This window comes from Camponotus vicinus, unplaced genomic scaffold, assembly GCF_025532165.1.
Source record: "Camponotus vicinus isolate PSW18456_S1 unplaced genomic scaffold, iyCamVici1.0 SCAF_5, whole genome shotgun sequence".
In the NCBI taxonomy this organism is placed as follows: Eukaryota; Metazoa; Arthropoda; class Insecta; order Hymenoptera; family Formicidae; genus Camponotus; species Camponotus vicinus.
The window spans coordinates 20,111,059-20,130,964 of record NW_028141977.1 but is presented as its reverse complement, the minus strand read 5'-3'; the positions used below and the strand labels follow the sequence as shown (position 1 = coordinate 20,130,964).

The following is a 19,906-nucleotide window of genomic DNA, read 5'->3' as shown; positions in this document are numbered from 1 at the left end:
CATTTCATTCTTTCTCCGCGCCCTGTGGCAACAATCCACCACGAATAATCCGTTTTCTTCCAATCTTTTCTATTTGCCTAACGAATTCCTTTCTCGCGAATTTTTTGCATCAAAGATAGCTGCGAATTTTCTCACCTGCTTGCGACAGCATATGATTTAGATTTCTTTGTTAATCGCACAAGCAATTTACATATCGAAATAATTACGCAGGAGCTTAGTTTTTTAATAAGTTTTTTAATAAGTTTTTTAGTTAAGCTGATTTTTATCATTATATTTTATTCGAGCTTATTTCTTACAGACAAAAGTTAATATTTAAAGTAAACATACGTGAATTAATACAAAAAATTAATTAATTATATTAACTTTTAGCTAACCTGATAGAATTGACTTTTGCAAATTTTACTTTAATTAAGAAAATTAATTAATTAAATAGTCTTAAATAAAAATTTAATATAATAGGAATTATATTATCATATACTTGTGTTAATTATTTTATCTTGCATTATTTTAATTTGGACATTTTGAGATATCGATTTTTGACTAAAATGTAGTTGATATGATGAAATATGTAGTTGATAATTTTCCATGTCAGTCTGTAATACTACTTAACTGTCGTCCTACAGTCGATCCCTTTTGTTAGTTCACGTAAAAGCCCTGCCGTCACGTTTGCTCATTCGCAGCAGCAAATTTGTGCCTTTGAATAAAAGATGAATCGCGGACATTTTATACAATGTATGAAGATTGTAACTGTTAATTCAATGTCTGCGAATTTATTCTCGTTATGATCTCCAGCGAGCGCCATACTTTCTCTTTTCCGTCGAGTGAATATATTTTTTTATCTCAAAAAAATAATAGTTTTTAATCTTTTTTGAGAGTTTTGAGTGTTTTTTACTATAAAAGTCTGGAAATTACTTGTGATAGGTTATAAGTTTATAAGTTTCTTTTATATGTAATTAAATTCGAAAATACTTTATAACGATTTTTGACACTGATTATATATGAGCAATGCATTCTTATACAGTATTATCTTTTATAATATCATATATAAAATGTTGAAAATACAAACCAATGATTTATCAAAGATTGAATGATTCGTGAAAAAAATTTTTTTTTATTGTTGCGTAACTTTTGTTTTATCTCTCGCTTATCATTCAAAAAATTATTACTAAGCGTTAGTTTTTCTGACATAACTTTTATAAATGTATGATAGCAAAACTGTTCTATTACAAGTAATATAAGTTGTATTATGATGAAAATTTTATTATCCTTTACCCATCAAAGTATCAAGCAATCCAACAAGATAATTCGTCAAACATAGAAAACAATGCACGCAAAACATGTAATCGTTATGGTATCAGCAACAAACGAGAAATATTATGTGACATAAACGAATCACACAGAGTTTTTAATAATAATAGAGGCTGGAAATATTTTTTATGATTTTTCTACTGTGATGTACATTTAAATACTAAGTCACTTTTCTGCATCACGAATACTGAAGATTGTTTTACTTTAAAATTTCTATTTTAAAATTTAAAATTTCAATTTTATTAATATTTAATATTTAATATTTAATATTTAATATTTAATATTTAATATTTAATATTTAATATATTTATTAGTATTTGATACATGGGATTGAAAAATTTTATAACGATAATTTCTTAGCGATTTAAGTACGAGTAAAAATTAATAAGACATTAATAGAAATAGAATCATGCACCACAACTATCATATATATTTGTGCAAATTCACTGCTTTTGTAAAGAAATGAAAGAAGATGTATTAAATGTTATAAAAAGTAAGAAGAAATATTGTGTAAAGCTATATAGGATTTGTATAAATACTTGTGCGGTCACAGACATGATGAAAAACTTGCGGTGCTGCCTGACGTGCGTTTTTAATGTTGCAAACGAATTTATTGCCATGTCTGAGAATTTCTTTTTCAAGAACGATGCTTTTCTCAGGCTTATCCTAGTTGAACGTCGTTTTATTTCCTGCGTGTTTTTCCTCGACAATTTTTATATCGCCTCATTGCAACGGGTTGTGTGACGAAGAAACATACGTGCAACCGCAAAAGAAAAAATAGACGAAAAATGTTATCAGACCGACTTACAATTAACGTGGTAACATGAGGTACAATTGCACGGTTACATGCAAAATGTTAATTAGAGATACCACGAGATATTACAATATCACGAAATGTCAACATGCTGTTCTGTTAATAGAGCGAACAAGACAAATTGTTCATTGTGTCCAACTGTATATTGGTTTATTACTGTGTTTAGAATTCCTATTATATTACATAGACTTTTCTCACTGTTTATATAATTTTAATAGAATATTATATAATTTTTCTATTATACTTTTTATAATAATAAAAATTATAATAATACGAAATATTGAGAACAATTATAATAACTTTATCATAATATAACTTTATCAAGGAATTTATCCAACATCGCCTTCGTGTTGTATGTGTACATTATATATAATTTATCATATTATTAATAATAAATCAACTGTTTCTTTGGCTTTTATTTGACTTTGATGGAAATTATGAAAAATCGTACACGACATAAATACAATCATTAAAATACATTTTACAATTTTGCATCATGCGTGTTTTTAAGATGACTAATAAAAAAGAACTAGTTTAACAATGTCCAGATAGACAGGAAAATCACTTTGAATAATATAAAGATATCACATTTGATTATATTTTTTAATTATCTGCATTTTGGCCAAATACTCGATAATAAAAACATATAAAAATATTATTAATCTGGGGCTTAATTAAATGTTATTTCAAATGTAATTTTCACTAAAAATTAAATAATTATTATTTGATAAGATATCGTTAATCAATACATTACGAAGAAATAATCTGTGAGAGATTTATTATTTAAAATATTTATAGATGATTAATATTTGACGATAAATTTTAAGTTACATATTTATAATAAAACAATATGATAAAGTAAAAGCAGATTGAGAAGAAGCTCTTTTTAAGTACGGAATAAGACGTATGGAATTTGTATACAACAAGACATTGGTATATCTACATTTTGTTCATGCAAAGATTGCAAAGCTTGCATTAGAAATTTTAGATTTCTTAACAGATGATTAAGATCAACATTTGTTTGATAGTTATTCTGATAATTGACTTTTGGATATAGTAAATGATAAAAATTCTTTGGAATTTGTTCGTGTGAAGTCTCAGCTAGTTCCTTATTATGCTCGTCATCCGTTTGAGAAGCCTGATGGTTTTGATGAGCAAGTGATCGATGATTGGAAGATCCTTTAACTTGGCCCGGCTTTGGCGATTTCGTGCCCAAGTGTGCGGTAAGATGCAGCATGATGTTTCCATTCTTGAGAGGTTTCTTCGGAGGTGAGGTGGCATTGCCCCATCGCTCAACCAAATCATGCCTTCTATCTTTCTCGCCTTCAGTATGTTCCTTATTTTTCCGATGTGTCGATCGGAATATGTCCTTTCGAAATTCCATAGGCGGCTGCGAAAGGCTCATGCCCCATCTGCCAGGATGATATGATCCTCCATGATTCAGCGGTCTTCCTGTCGTGTCCTTCTCTTCCGCATCGTCCCTCTCTTTCTTGGTCTTCCACATGAACGGTTTTGCCGTCTCCTCGTTATGTCTCTTGTTTTTGCTGTTTTCCTTTTTATCATTTTGAGAGAGATTTGATTGTCTTGGATTTACTTTCGCAAGGGATTTTTTAGAGTTATTCTTATAATTTAAATTTTCATCGCTGTTTGAATATTTTTTTCTATTATTAGATCTATGTTGACTTTTCGATCCTTGTGAGTTTGATTCTTTAGATTCTTGCGAATTTACTTTAGAGGTGAGTGAACGATCCTCCTTCTCAAGTTCGCTTCTTTCGTAATTCGCCGCAGTTGCGTTCTGTTTGTCGATTGGAACTTCTTCTATGTTAGATATTTCATAGTCCTTATATCGTTGATGAAGCATAACGGGTTCTTTTTGAATAATATCTGCAGATGTATTCTCTGCGCTTATATCCCATAGATCGAGCCTTTGGCTTAGTTCATCGGTTCTTGTATCCGTAGATTGTAAGGAAGAATCGTGGAAATTGTTCACACTCGCACTGTCTTGATCCATTGAAGATTGTGCGAGTGTCATTAGAATAGGATCAAATGGCTGGAATAAGAATAATTATATAGTAATTTTTTATTTAAATATTTTTATGAATTTAAGACTTATATATCTCGCTTTTTATGTTTTTTTAATTTTTTTATAAAGTTTTTGTAAAGTTTTTATGATTTTATATCTGTTAAAAATTTTCCAGAATGATGTTTAAGTTATGAGAGTTTCAAAACTAGTTTTACGTAGACGGATGCTTCATATTTCTTAGAGACAGATTTACGAATATAAGTTATGCATATATTCTAAAAATATATCGATTAACACTAATTATTTTATTAATTAGCGACTTAATTTTTTTAAATTAATTTTGGAGATCTAATATAATGAAATTGAATTTATACATTTCTTATATTCAATTGTGCAATATTGCACATAATTTATTTTACATAATAAAATATTCAATATTAAATTTTGCTAATAAATTAAATTTAATTTTATGACCTGCTCTTACATTTACTTGCGACGACTCGCTTTCTTTAAATGAATTTATGTCAGCTCTTATTGTTTTTTTATATTTTTACCATGTTTCGCGCTTTTCGAAAACGTTGGTATCTAAAATATATGAAAATTACTAATATAACATAAACGCATTATAAAAGTTTGTAATATATACTATTATAATATTACGATAGACAAGAATTAAGAAAAATATCAAAGAATAATTTGTCTTTGTAGTTTTTTGTGGATATTGTATCAAAGTATAGCAGCGCCAAAAGATACTTGTGTGCGTTAACTTAATGTTACCTCTATAAAAAGAGCAATTTCCTTATGTTCTCACCGTGATCGATTCATCGTCTCTAAGTTTGTTCGCTCTCGTAGTTTCTTCGACATTGTCGAGGGTGAGTTTTTCGTTCTCGTTTCTTTTGTATGGTACCCATTTTTCTCTCTTCTGTCGGCTTATCTCTTGCATTTTCTTTATCCACGGATCTGCTATCCTTTGTTCCGGATCCTCGGGTTTTGTAAATTCCATCCCCGCTTTTTCCTCCGTCGATTCTTCGCTGTTGGAGAATAGCTGGCTTCATTTAATTTTATTTACAATAATTTATTATTTCATAAAATTGTCTCGTTTAAAGACTTATTTACTCATAATTTATATAATTATTGTTTCTCATGTATATATCGCGCCTCTTCTAAAAATGAAATATTTCTGCAAATCTTATGATTTATTTAACTCTTAAAGAGAGAAAAAGAGAGTTACACTGTTTATATCTTTTAATGATATATCTTAAATATTTTGATTGATTATTATTATTATTATGATTTTTTTAAATCTAAACGCAAAACATTTTTTGAACAGGAAACAAACTCGAAACTATAAACATTTTGTGTATTGGATCAACGCAGTGACTGACTGTGGTTTACCGGAATACCTCAGGCCATAATGCTCGAGTGGTTTCCAGTTGTAATTCGGTAACCACTGAATGTTGTTTCTCTGCCTTGAAACCGCGTGGTTCTTCCCGAGCTGTCTCGAGTCGGTATAATCTGCAAACAAGACAGTTGCTGTATACTTGGTCCTAAGGCGAGGGTTAATCACCGCACTTGGTTACACTTCGAACATATAATATGAAGTAAATTGAACCACTTGAAGAGCTAGACGTCCTTGTCAAAGAGCCACTTAATGTCTCTTGCCATGCGTTCCTTAGCTTCTTCGTTCGTCAAACTTGGAGATGTGTTAATTTTATGCCCAAGTAATTATGCCAACGGTTATTAAACTTTAATCATGTCTTTAACGAAAATAAATAAATGTCAACTTACTGTAGCAATTATATTTTTAACTCATTTCATTTCTGCTATTTATCATTCGTCTTTGATATATATTGTCGAATTTTTATCATTATTTATTACTTTCTCTTTTCAGTTTCCTGTAAAGAATTTACTTGGTTCATTTTGTCATTTTAATTCCTCAAAAAATGTGACTAATGCATTTCAATATTTCTCGATGATTTGAAACTCTTATTGATTAAATACGGCGCCAATATAAAAAGATTGTTCTCGTAGCAAAGTGTAAAGGCGATAAATGCGAACGGGGGGAGAATCAAATTCGCGTAACACGTGCTAGCTCGTAAACGTACAATGAAACGAGTCGCTTCGGCGACATATAGTCAGGTCGGAGCTGCACGCTTTCGGCCGCAATCGGAGCACGGTTTAACGATATTTAATTGCTAGCGAGGCACGAATGGTAATTGAAAAGATAAAAGCGTAGTAAAGCGGGAGCCGTCGTCGTTCCCCCCTTCCATGTAGAGTCCATTTGCTGGTATTTACTTTTGATTCGTCAACTGTGCCAGACACCCTCCTGTAGACACACACGCGGATGCACGTATCATCATCACGGCCATTTTTCGTCGTATTTTATTTCATTTATTTTATTTTGCGGAGAAACTCTGGCTATCAAATCACTTTGATGTTACAAAAATATCTATTCTTGAATATTTGACTTTCATTAGAATTAATATTCGATAAAACCATAAAAAGAAATGAGTATAACTCGGAGGATTTATGTTTTTGTTTAAAATAGAGCAATATCGTTTTAAATTATTGTGTTAATTTTTGTCAATTTTTATTGTTTATGGAATTATGCGATTATAATTTTAATTTTAATCCTAAATTATTTGCGCAAAATGTAGTAAATCAAAATAAACTAAAATCGAAAAGAAGATAGAAATATATTAAAACTTATTTTTTAATGTTCATAAACAAAAAGTGATCACGAAATAACATAATTTGATATAATATGAATATCATAAACATACAGGGTGTCCCAGGTATCTTCCGTCCAAAAAAAAAGGCAGATTCTCTGGCCAATTTAAAAACGATTTTTCCTCAGCGAAAATGTCGAGGGAGATCATTATTTTTTGCATATTCCCAATTTTTGTCATCATGTATCTTTCTAACTAAGCCTTAAATTAAAATTCTATTAAAGTAAACTCTACCTAAAATTAACTAAAGAATGTGACTTTATTAATATTTTATTCCCATAAGCCTTAGTTTGCGAAAAACCCTTTATTTTCAATCGTTTATAACTCGAAAACTATTAGTGCCGCGACATTTTCGCTGAGGAAAAATCGTTTTTAAATTGGCCAGAGAATCTGTCTTTTTTTTTGGACGAAAGATACCTGGGACACCCTGTATATACAATATTATTTGTCACATTCATTCACATGATTACTTATTTATGAATATTATGTATATATATTATTTATATTAAATTACTTTATAATATAAAATTTTACATAATTTGTTACTTATGTTACTGATAAAAATGATTTTTATGAAATTTCACTAACCCTTTGTATTGGTAATTATGTATAATTACGGGTAATTATGCAATAATCAATTAATTCAATTTAGTAACATAAATGTATATACATAAATATATTTATATGCAAATCTTATAGAAGCAATGGAAAATACTAAAATATTAAAATTTCAATTACAAATGAAAGAACTACGAATATAAGAAATATAATTTATAAATTCATATATCCAAAATATTTCCAGGACAAAGTAGAGTTCGTTAAAAAGATTTATGGCACTAATAAAACGCACTCCAGTACGAAATTCGTGTGATTTCGTAAATTAAGAGTGGAAAGGAAATTATATAATCCGCATTAACTCGCCAATGAGGGTAGCACTTTTGGCGGAATTTAATTTATTTCGTGACATACTGGACGCTCCAGTACTGACGGTAGAATTAGATTTTGGGTGCGCCAGCTTTTGTTGGGGGGAAAAAGCAACTTTACCCTTTGACGCTGGACTACGACACGAAGTAAACTGTAATCTACAAAGTTAGCACCGTATTTTGAGCGGATCGATATAACGAGCTGAAAGTATCCGACAGCTTTTATCGGTGCGCGGAGATTGCATTCAGCCACGACTTTTATGCGAAACGTTTCGCGACTTTGGCCGGCGCGTTACGATCGCGATACGATCCGCGCCGGAAATAGAAAATCGATGACGTCCATTTCGAGCGGATTTAAGTTTATCTGCGAGATTGACGTCACAGAGCTTAAGCTTAATTGTCAGAAGAGATATTTGCTGGAAACCAGTGAATATCAAATAAGAAAATGAGTTTTCTTTATCGTATGACAAAACTGTCAAATAATAATTGTGTCGAAATAATAGCTGTAATGATTTTATTTATATCTTGTATATTTATTAAATATATCTAATTCTGATTTTTTTTTATGAATCTGATACCGAAGATGTATAGACTATCGATCAACTTATTCTCGGCTCTTCTTTAATGAAAATTAGACTAATTGTAAGATATCTTCTTTCTTCATCTTTGTTTAACAGTTAATATTTATGAAATATTTTTGCGCATCTAATTGTTATAATTAATTGTTATAATTAAAATTCTATTAAAAACAAAATTTACTTGAAGTTAAATGAAAAATAAGGTTTTACTCTTTCTCTTATTATATAAAATTTTATATTTTTATCTATATATTACATATTAACAGACGTAGTGAACAAATCTAAAAATAATAATTAATTTATAATGAAACTTTGTAATGATCAAATCTGTAATTAACGCTACAGAAAATAAAATAGAGAAAGGAAATCAGCGTAAGCAAGCATTTAGAGAGACAGCGAGAAACCGTAAACTTGGAAGATATATTTAGCTCACGGAACATTTCCTGCGGTGTCCGAGAGAATGGAATAAAGCGCAAACACACGTTTATACAATTTATCGTATACAGACAACATGCTTTCTGATAGTTTCTCGTGTCTCTGTGACAAATAATCTGATCAAGACGCAAGAGTGAAAATAGCAATTTTCAACGTGATTCAAATATAACAAGACAAAAGAATTAAATCAGCGCATAATCGGAACGCAATTTCTACATTGTACCGATGAATATTATCGGATATGATTCGTCTCGATAAGAATGGCGTAAAAAGACGTCGAAAAAAAGTCATCGGCAATATTATCGTAGAGGCGAGAGAAGCGCGCCATCCTCTTCCGATCTTTTGCTTCTATAATCACGACGCGATCCTTGGTCGATCCATTGAAGCGGATAGAGATAAGAATTCCGTGTTACATCAGTTACATGACTTGAATCGATTCTTGTTTTTCCTGTTTGGCTTGTCGTTACATTTAACTGTTACGTCGTAAATCACAACGAAACGATATTGCCATGATCGTCATAGTAGATCGTATTCCTTTTGCCAGTTTTTTTCGTTCACATATACACATTTATGATAATTTTCTCCAAAATAGCGCGATCATATAATCCTGATTTTATAAAATCTGTCTGTGCAGATTTAGCTTAAGTAATGCATGTTAATCAAAAATTTGTCAGAGTACGATTATAATATTGCCATGTGTTTTATATTAAAATATTCACTAAAAGTGAAATAATATTATATAAATCCCGGATAATACATATCTGGTACAATTTTAAATAATTTATATGGTATATTTCAAAATAATTTTTCTTACAAAATTTCCGAGTTTAAAAGAATTTAGTAATTGTTTAAAAAATTATGTGATTAACTAAATTTGTTATTTAGTTTTAATGTCAAACATATGACATCTTACACTTACATTGCTAATATTGATATTAGATTAAATACGTTGTCTTATATTTCTTTTGCTTTTTTAAATAAGATATTTTATATATTAAATTATATTTAATAATAAAATAAAATAAAAAATTATACTTATATATATTTACATATATAAAGTTTGGTACTTACCGTCTGAATCCTCGGCCCGCACGAGTGGCGATAGGAGACAAAATACAAATACCACAGGCACGAACAGGTGGTTACTATGGCTGATGGCCATTTTGTCCAGCAACATATCATATACACATCAAGTATATAGATATACTGGTGATCGATTGGAGTGGTGGGGGTAGATTTATTATTCTTAAGCAAATCCCGTCTCTCTTATGACGATTTCCTCCACTCATAATTATTCTAGAACTTTTCTAAGAACAATCGGTATATACCAGTTAATCGCGATTTTTTTGCAGATTGTAAAAAGATTATGCAAAAACCTAAATTATAAAAATGATATCTCTCTCAACAACTTTCTAATTGGTAAAAATAATTATAAATATAAATACAGATATTAAACAAATTATTTATTTGCATGAAACAGCAAATAAATGACATGATAGAGTAACACAAATTATTTTGCACTTTAAAGCTTGATTTATATATGTTGATAATTTTGGTGAATTTTTTTTCTTTGTTAAGAATTCAATTATTATGTTGTTAATTTGATTATATAGTAACAAATCGTTTAACAAATAATTAAAAAAAAATAATTTATTTTTTTCATCTACTGGAATGACTGGTACGTTATCAATAATAACATTGATATCAATGCAGAACAATGCAACCATGATTATGATTTCATAAATGGTACGGAAAATCGAAAGTCCATGTCTCGTTTCGATACACATATTGCTTGATCACATTTATCTTAATAAACTATGTATTCGATTAAAATAGTACACATGTACTTCTAACCGAGTAATTTTCATTCTTATTCGCTACGTTTAAGCAGAACACTTCGATTCGATTTTTGTAAATAATTAAATCGGAGATTTTTAATTTTTATTCATGTTTCCATGATAGAAAATTTTGTATTATTGGATAATTTTGTATTATTGAATATCAGTTCAATATCAGTCAGTTATTAATTGTTTTTTCAAAATCATTTTTAGTTTACATGTTAATCTCCTTTTTAATCTCTATCTTATCAAGACTTTGTTTAGAAATACCTTTTGTTTAGGAATATCTTTTTTTTATATTGACTGAGCGTCAAAACTTTATTGCCATTTTTTATCATTTTTAAATTTAATTTTAGAATTTTCTTTTCATTATTAATATTTTTCATATTTTATTCGAGATATTGGTATGATTTGTTGGTGATGTACATAAATTAAAATCATTTTTAAGTACTCTTTCTTCTAATCAAAATATTAGTATTTATATGTCTAACATGCGAATAATTATCTTTCTTTGAAATTTTTTCTGATGCGACAGATTTAAAAGTATAATTATCTTTTTTTTTACCAGTTTGATTCACTAGTTTTCAAAATTATTTCAGAAAATCTTCTCAATTTTTTCGGAAAGATGCTTCGATTTCACGTTTGGTATAGAATAAGCTTGTATTTTTTCTTTGAAAATTTTAATGAATATATATTTGATTTTATATAAACATTTTTTTTCGCTTTTCTTGACGTCTCAACTGGATTCTCTGTTTGGGATATAAAAGCAGTTTCATCTTTTTTTATATTAACATTTCTGATTTTTGAATCAACGATTATATTTATTTACATTAGAAGTTATGCAGGTATTAAATGTCAATATATTTCTTTTCGTATATCGTTGATATTCGGATTCTAATGCATCCTCATACGATTTTTTAGAGTTTATGCCATTCTCTCCTGGATTCTTCTCTTTCTCGGACGATACCTTTTGACTTTCAAAAAAGTTGTCTTGATGCCTCTCGTAGTAAGGTGATGCAGGTTCATGCCTGTCACGACTTCATTTCTTGTCTTTTGCTATCAGCTTTTCGATTTCGGTCGCATCCACCTCAATATCGATAACAATTTCCTCGAGTGGGTTTTTATAGACTCGACAATCCCATAGCGATCTATTCCTGAATTTGATCATCTCAATTTTTGTGATCGTCTTCTGAATTTTGATGATCAGTGCATGATGATGTTTTAAAGAAATTACGTTATTGGAAAATATCAAATTGAAACTAACTAATGTTAACTTTCGGTTGCCAATTTGATGACGAATATTTATAGGTCGCTATATGAAATAAATTTGTATCTAAAATTTTATTAATCTTCATAAAACTTTGTAAAGCATAATATTGTAATCTAATTTGAGTGCGTAAGCACAATTTAAATCAAGTTTGTCAAACACACACACACATACGGAGAGATATACTTTATTAGAAGTATATATTATATAAGTATAATATAAAATTATCTGACTGATAAACTGAAATGAGTTTTACTTGATTTAAATAATAATACTCGTACAATAATTTTGAATATTGCAAGATATATAGAAATTAAAAAGGTATTATTTAATTAAGATTACTTTAGTATATAAACATGTAATTATTGAAAGAATTTAAATGAAATATTAAAATATAAAACAAAATTTTATTCTTTATTTCACACAGTGTCCAACTTTTAAATCTTACTTTATTATGTACAATTCTGTACAAATTATTACTTACACAAGTTTAATAGAGAAAAGTGACAATAGAAATCTCTCTTGAAGTAAATTTAGTTTTGAGAATAAGCTGTCACACTTTTCGTTTGATTATTTACTACGATCGAAGGAAAAGCTTCTTGCCCGTGAGGATAGCCAAGTAATTTTGTCAGCTCGATTTTTTAGCGAGATATTGGAAGTTTCTGCTGCTGCTGTCGGTGACACTCGATTTTGTGGAGGCAAACTTTCTATCTCCGCGATGCAGGAGACCCTGCAAATTTAAATTGGATTTCATTGTAATGACACTCATTGAGCCTAAATAAATTAAAAATACGTAGAGACTCTTAGTAATGCAATTAAACGAGGAATTAACGTATAATGAATCAGTATTGTCGTGCGAAGATAAATATACGAATTTTATAAGAGATACGATCTGTGCGAGTTTTAAATGTATGCACAAGATGTCACGAAACATTCAACGTCATGAAATTATATGTAATACTTTATCTAATTTTACTAATTTTTTTATATAATTTTTTATATAATTTTTTTATATAATTTTTTAATATCTGTTATATATATATTTGTATAGTGATACACTGAGCAGAATCAGAGAAGAATAAGATTTAAGTTTGAAATATATATATGAAGAGAAAAAATTAATTTATTTAAATTTAATTTATATGAAAAATTTTAATTTATATGTACATTATAAAATATGTACACAACATGTAAAATATGTACACATTTTTGTGATGCAAAATATTTTCAAAAAAAGTATAAATATAATTTATAGAAATAATATCATTCCACTCGAAATAAATATTATATATTATAAAATGATATATATATTTTGTTACTTTGAAATAGAAATAGATGAAATTATTTCAGATGATTTTAAAGTGAATAATATGGCTATCTGGAATTATAAAATCAGCGACTGAATCGTAACAAGCGTAATCATAAAAAAATAAGTGACTATAATAATATAAATTCATATCACTACGTATATGTGATTCGCTACTTAAATTGATATTCAAACTCACAATTATTTATTGTCGTAGGGTGATACAGTTTTATGGAATTAAACCTACAAAACAAATTTATGAGTACAATTTTCATCGTCTAGCAATAAAAATCGTCGTTTATTGTTGCGAGTGCAAATTGATACAAGATGGTAGCGGAGGTAGTGCGCGATATTCTTCTTTATCGTCATATAATTCACGAGTATACGGGCACACACGGATATCCGAGAAATTTATACGAAGAAACTCAAAGTGTCACTTTGTATAAGCGATTTAATTTCCTTGCAACGGACGATGCATTAAAACTTGAGAAGAACGACCAGCCGTATCGTCGGAGGGGAATAAACCCGCTTTATTTTTCAGTGCTGTCGTCTCGTTGACAGTTTTCATTAAGCCTTATAAAATATTGACCGTGGTTTGGCCGATCTGAAATTAAGCGAGTAGTAACAGTCGACAGTTCGTTGCCAATGTAATTCGACGGTAAAATTTGTAAGCGGTAATCGTGGCAAAATATGTGGCGCGTTAAATTGTCTAATGGGATCGGATGCAATAATTTATCGAAATTAACTTTGCGAGATGATTCGACCACGACCAAATAGTCGTGTTGACGTATGTGATAAAATTTTCAGGAAATTAGCATTATCATTACTCTAGCGACTGTTTCAGCATATTACAAGCAGATAATAAAACCGCTTATACTGTATTAAATTCAAATATATTTCACGTTATATTATAACTAAAAACGTTATATTATAACATATTATATATCATGACAGTTAAGCATTTTTTAAATAGAACGTTTTGATTATAATTTTTAAATTTATCACGTCTCCAGTTAGCAGTTAAATATTTAAATTTATTTAAAATAATAACGAATGAAAATAGCGGATGTGTATTGTATAACTTGTAAATATATATATGAAAAATGATATATGTAAAAGTGAATATAGATTATGGTTAACCATGTATCTTTGCTTTGAAAATTACGGATTGTTGCGAGTTATTTATTCGCAATTTTTACTGTACCATTTTTATAATTTTTTGCACAATTGTATATTTTATTTACAAACAAGCATTTATTTATTCTTCATTATATATTATGGTTGAATGCCGTTTTATTTATTCTAAATAATATGACTCTGATATGTTTTATCTGTTGAGAACAATTAATGGTCGCCATATGCAACTACGGACAAGATGTCATCTTGAATTTATGATGCGTCGTAATTTTACGACGATATTTTACAATTTACAGTTCTATCTGCGTTATAATGTATACGCCTCGATAATTTCTAAACCTAAAACATTTGCTTGCCGTTAGTTTCGGGCAGTTAACCAATGTTTCGTATAATCAGTTGCAGTTTCATGTAACAAGATGTGCCTTGCAGCCTCGTATTTCCAATATAATTATATGTAAAAATTAAAAAGCGAAAATTATATATAAATTTATAGATTGCAAAGAGAGAGAGAGGGGGGGGGGAGAGAGAGAGAGAGTGGAAGAGAGAACACTCTCTTCTACACTTATTTCGAAAGCGATAAAAGATAAATTCAAGTTGTAATAGCTTCACGACGTGGTTGATGAAGTACCGTATTAATTATCCAGCGTACATTTATATAAGAATTCTTAGCTGGAGGCAAAGAATTACACGAAGCTGCGATTCAAAATACCGTTTATAATGATCGAAATAGAAGAGAATTATTGCGATACTAAATTTAATATGAACAATTACATCTAAATTAACCATATTCGTAATTTAATCTATTATTTAATACTAATAAAGTTATATATGATTGCTTTTATAAATTAATTCTTGTATTATCGTATTATCTAATTATCTTATAAAAATTAAAAATTAAATTTTTATGATAATATCACTATATTCAACATTTAAGTATAGATGTATATTTATTGGACATAAATATATTTTAAATTGTGGACATATATTCACAAATAATTGATTTCTTTTTCTCTCTTTTGCGTCATTAACTTTATTATTATTTAAAACATTATTACTACCCAAATAAATTTCCTTTTAATAATTATGAGCGCTCGTAGCGCTCTATTTTTATACTTAATGCACTAACGAACTATTATTTTTTTTCAGCCAACTATTTTCGGAACAGTAGCCTCGGACCTGAACCCTAAGGATGGAAATAGCCGCAAGGTGAGTGTTATTTTTGAATTTCCTTTATTATATAATCAGCTGCGTTGATGATTATCGTTTTGAAAGAAAGCTATTTAAAAAATGATAGCAAATAACTCCTCTGTTAGGCAACGTCTGTTGCCGAGGAGGACTTTTATCTTTTCGCGTTACATTATTCCAGGGGAAATCTTTCCGGAAACCTTAATGAGTAAAAATCGCTGCTAAGTTGCTGGCTCCGCTCTGCTAACTATTCCGAAATAGAGCGGTGGCTGCGCTAATTAAAAGTAACAGCGCTACCAAGTGGTCCACCCTCTCCAGTAGTTCTTCCTCTCGCGGGGTTTAACACACTAAACCTTGCAAACTTTCCCTTTTCTAGCCGCTTATGCGGCATTCTAATCGTGGAATCATGTACAACGAACACTGATATCCATGTTACTATTGAAATATTTAAGTTAAGCAACTTAAAACATGTTTAAAAAATTTATCGCAAATATTAAACGGATGTTTGCAAATTTATCGAAATCATAGAGTTTATGAGATTGAATATTTCATGAAAAAATAAAGTTTCAAAGAAGAAAAAATGATTCATCCTTTTGATGGAAAATAAATTTTTTTCACATTTATACACACAAATTACTATATATTTATATTATGTATTGTGTAATGAATGTTTATGTAGATGATAACAACTAAGAGATAAATAACAATTTATCTATTACTAACCATGTACGCATGATGATTAAATCCACTGTGGCCGATACTATTATGAGATGCAGCGATATTGATAATTCTGCATTAAACTTGTACGTATGCGTATTTCAATTACGAGTATATTATCAATTAGGCAGCTATTAACCCCTGAAATGGAAAATTTAGAATAATTTTCGAATGATTATTGAAACTGTTTCGATCTTTATAGATCTTTGTATCAAGAAAATAATTTTTAGATATTCATCAAATAAATTTTATAAAAATCCTTTTTCTATCTATCTCAAAATGTGTATATCGTATTTATATTATTCATGCTATGTTAAAATTTTTATTATTTTAAAATTGCATTACTTTGAAGATAAACGACTTATATAATGCCGTATTAAATTTTCAAGTATGATATGTATATAATAGCTGACAGAAACAATTTGCAAATGCAATCACTAAGAGTGTTATAAAGAAAATGCGTCATATCGGAGATTATATCGAAGAATTAATTGGAGCAGGCGTCTGACTGCTATTCATATATTGAAAATTAATTGCCCATTGCTTTATTACGAAATACACGCTAAGCGTTAAGCAGATTCTGGTCCAACATTTCATGTCCGGCAGAAACCGAAATAAATATTCGATTATGGAATTAATAGACGTTTCGCGGAAATTTCGGAGGCGACGTATGAATGTGAAATCGTAGATTGAAAAAAAAATAGCGGCGCGCAGATCCCCTCATCGTCACGGCGTGTGCATCTTGCATCTATTAATGTGGTGGATTGTTTCGGATTTACATGTTCACATACTGTGATTACATTCGCGACACAGTAATACACCACGTAGCATATTTCGGCGCGATGTGTCCAGCGTGATGGAAGAGCAAGCATCACGGTGGTCGCACGCGCTCTGCGTGCAACGCGATTAATACAGAACCACCGAGTAATTTCGGTCAGATTTAGTAACGTAGCTGTCATGGCGTGAAAAAAATTTCCGCGCGAATAAAAAAAGACCATGGTAGTCACGCATGGCATGTCTGAAAAAACAATGCCGCTTTATTTTTGCCCGTTATTTAATTGCGCGTCTCCCACTCGCTCCGCTACGTGAATTCAATTTATTAGCGTACAGGGAATATTTTGGATCGCGGACGGGTAATTAATCGCGTAGCCTCTGTTAATGTACCTGTATTAATGTGTATGCCAATTAGATTCGGTGGTGGTAGTTCGATATACATATATATCACCGGGCGAGGTATAAATCTACCGTAAGTTATGGAACCCGTGTAATTTTCAGGACATTTTCGAACGATTCGTGAACGGTACGAGTCGATATTTTACGTCATGTAAATTTAGAGAATTACGTCGTCTATATCCTGCTTAGAAAGTAAAAAATCAGAGAGAGTGATAAAGAGAAAGACAGAAAGGAAGAGAGAGTTATTTAAGCTTGATATAAATCTAATGAATAAATAAAATACTTGTTTTTTTTATTTACAGCATAGTCATAATAATGAAAATAATTAAAATAGATTTTCTATTATGTCAAATTCACCCTTTCTCTCGTTCTCGCACTAAATACATACTCGATTAATTTTATTTAATTTAAATACATATTAGAGTATTTCCAACAATGGAATATTTCTAAAACTGTTAGCATTTTATTTTCATGCAACTGAAATTTTTTCTTTACGACTCGCGCAGCAAAATTTCGTTGGCGATTTATCATGCACTGTTCAAAATGCTTTTCTGTCGCCATTGCACGAAAGTCGCCTTGTATCGTGAACATCACGTCAGTTACAAGGCATTTCTTTTATCTTTGTAGTTATCGACATAAACAATAGTCACATAATGTTAGATGAAAATAAGAACGATAGAAGTGTAAAGAAGAGTGACGATGGAGATGAAAAGAAGAATAAAAATGCATATCGAATGTGAAATAAGGAGTTCAATGAAAGATTTTCGTCGTATTTACTGATATCAAATATTGCTGATGGCACAAAAGGAATATCGATGCTTGTTTGGTCATAAATATAAATCTCTCTTGCTTAAATTTCACTTTCGCACATGATAAATAGAGAGGTAGAGGAATCATATTTATATAATATATATCTTTATATAGATTTTGTATATTAATGTAGGAATATTAATATACATATTAATTCCTTTTTGAAACTCATAACAAAGATATTTTACACAATATTGTTGAATGTATTTACTTTAATAAAAATTAATAAATTTGATATTTATGATATAAAAAAATGAATTATTTTTATGATAATATACATGTATGTAAAGAAAATGAAAAAAAAAAGAATAATTTCTCTTTAATATTTTTATATACTATTTATAATAAAATATGTAAAATTGCAGAGAATCTTAATTAATAGTAGAAAAAAATTAAAAATTATTCTATTTTTATTTTATACTACTTAAATTGGTAGAAAGAAAATATTGGATTAGGCAAAAATTGTAAAAAGTAAATAAAATATTAGAAATAAAGATGTAATTTTCAGAAATATTACCGGTGATAAAAATTGAAAATTTGATTCTTTTTTATTACGTTACTTTTTTGCATTGTTTCTATTTTTTTGTGAATTTCAACATTAAGATATCGAATTGGATAAACTCTTTGACGTAAAACTCTTAATAAAGTTAATTAGTCTTGTTTAACTAAGTTATTAGTACATTTAGTAGTATTTTGGTTCTATGTAATTACGCAATATGAGTTTACATATATATTTACAGAGTAATTTAGAACTTTAACGTTAAAAAGTCGTAAATGCTAGAAAGTATAGATGGATTAAAGAGAGTAAATACGATGTCTTCATTAACTTAATCGATCTACTATGTCACATCAAATTTGTGACGCACATTATTGATTTACAAATATACTTTATACATGATATAATTATTCTTATAAGATATAATTTAGGACTTTATACCAATTAGTGGAAGAGCAAGAAAGAAAAATGGTTAAGATCAAGCCGATCCTTTTGTATCGTAACAATTATTTCATTATTTTAATTTAATTTGTATGAAAATGTCATGTAAATTATTAGTACAATCAAACTTTCTTTTGCGTAGTAAGACTTTCCATATATTTACATATGTTAAATGAGATTTTCTCCTTCAACATTTGCATTATTTTAATGCTCTTGACGATCATAAATTAGAAAAAAAGTACATAGAGGAACAATGCTGAAAAAGTGCAAGGATGAGGATATTCACCGACATTATTCCGATCGTGGAGATGGATCATAAAAGCTATTGTCCACCGAGATCCTCGAGATTCTCGCAAACGTGCGACTGGCTGAATTATCTTTATCTCCTCTATCTAATAACAACTCGGTATGCTCAGGAATTAGAATGGTAAACCCGTCGGGAGTGGTAAAACGAGCACTTTAGCACTGTCGATGAAAAATTTTCTGCGGGCGTCGGGCTTGGGTTATATTACCGGATAGCATACGCGAACGACAATAGTACGACCGTAACGCGTTAAGAGCTACCTTTATGATCCTTTATGAAGCATAGAAACTAGATAAGCCAACATGCGAAGTGCAATAGTAATGAGTTTCCTAAAATTGCTCCTATGAGGTAGCGCGATGTCCGTTGGTGTTTATCAGAAGGTTTACAGCTGGAACGAGAAGTAACGGGAATTTTGACAGTAA

General features: G+C 29.7%; 2 protein-coding genes across 3 annotated transcripts in view; one reads left to right on the top strand and one right to left on the bottom strand.

Moving 5' to 3' along the window:
- LOC145971786 (uncharacterized) overlaps window positions 1-19,906 on the top strand; it is a 261,713-nt gene that overhangs the window by 82,368 nt on the left and 159,439 nt on the right. For both annotated transcript variants that reach the window (XM_083099837.1, XM_083099836.1), the window contains exon 3: window positions 15,505-15,564. In XM_083099837.1, coding sequence (XP_082955963.1) covers window positions 15,505-15,564 — 60 coding nt within the window. The remainder of the gene's footprint in view (window positions 1-15,504; window positions 15,565-19,906) is intronic.
- LOC145971787 (uncharacterized) lies at window positions 3,009-5,167 on the bottom strand. The gene is made up of 2 exons (XM_083099839.1): window positions 4,957-5,167; window positions 3,009-4,172 (listed from the first exon to the last, which is right to left on the bottom strand). Exons 1-2 carry the CDS (start codon window positions 5,146-5,148, stop codon window positions 3,009-3,011), a joined length of 1,356 nt encoding a protein of 451 aa, XP_082955965.1. The 5' UTR covers window positions 5,149-5,167.

Bases quoted from the DNA above. Each gene is read 5' to 3' on its own strand.
- LOC145971787 (XM_083099839.1), bottom strand. From the start codon at position 5,148: ATGGAATTTACAAAACCCGAGGATCCGGAACAAAGGATAGCAGATCCG. The intron at 4,173-4,956 runs GTGAGAACATAA...TTCTTATTCCAG, and splicing joins GAGACGATGAATCGATCACG to CCATTTGATCCTATTCTAAT.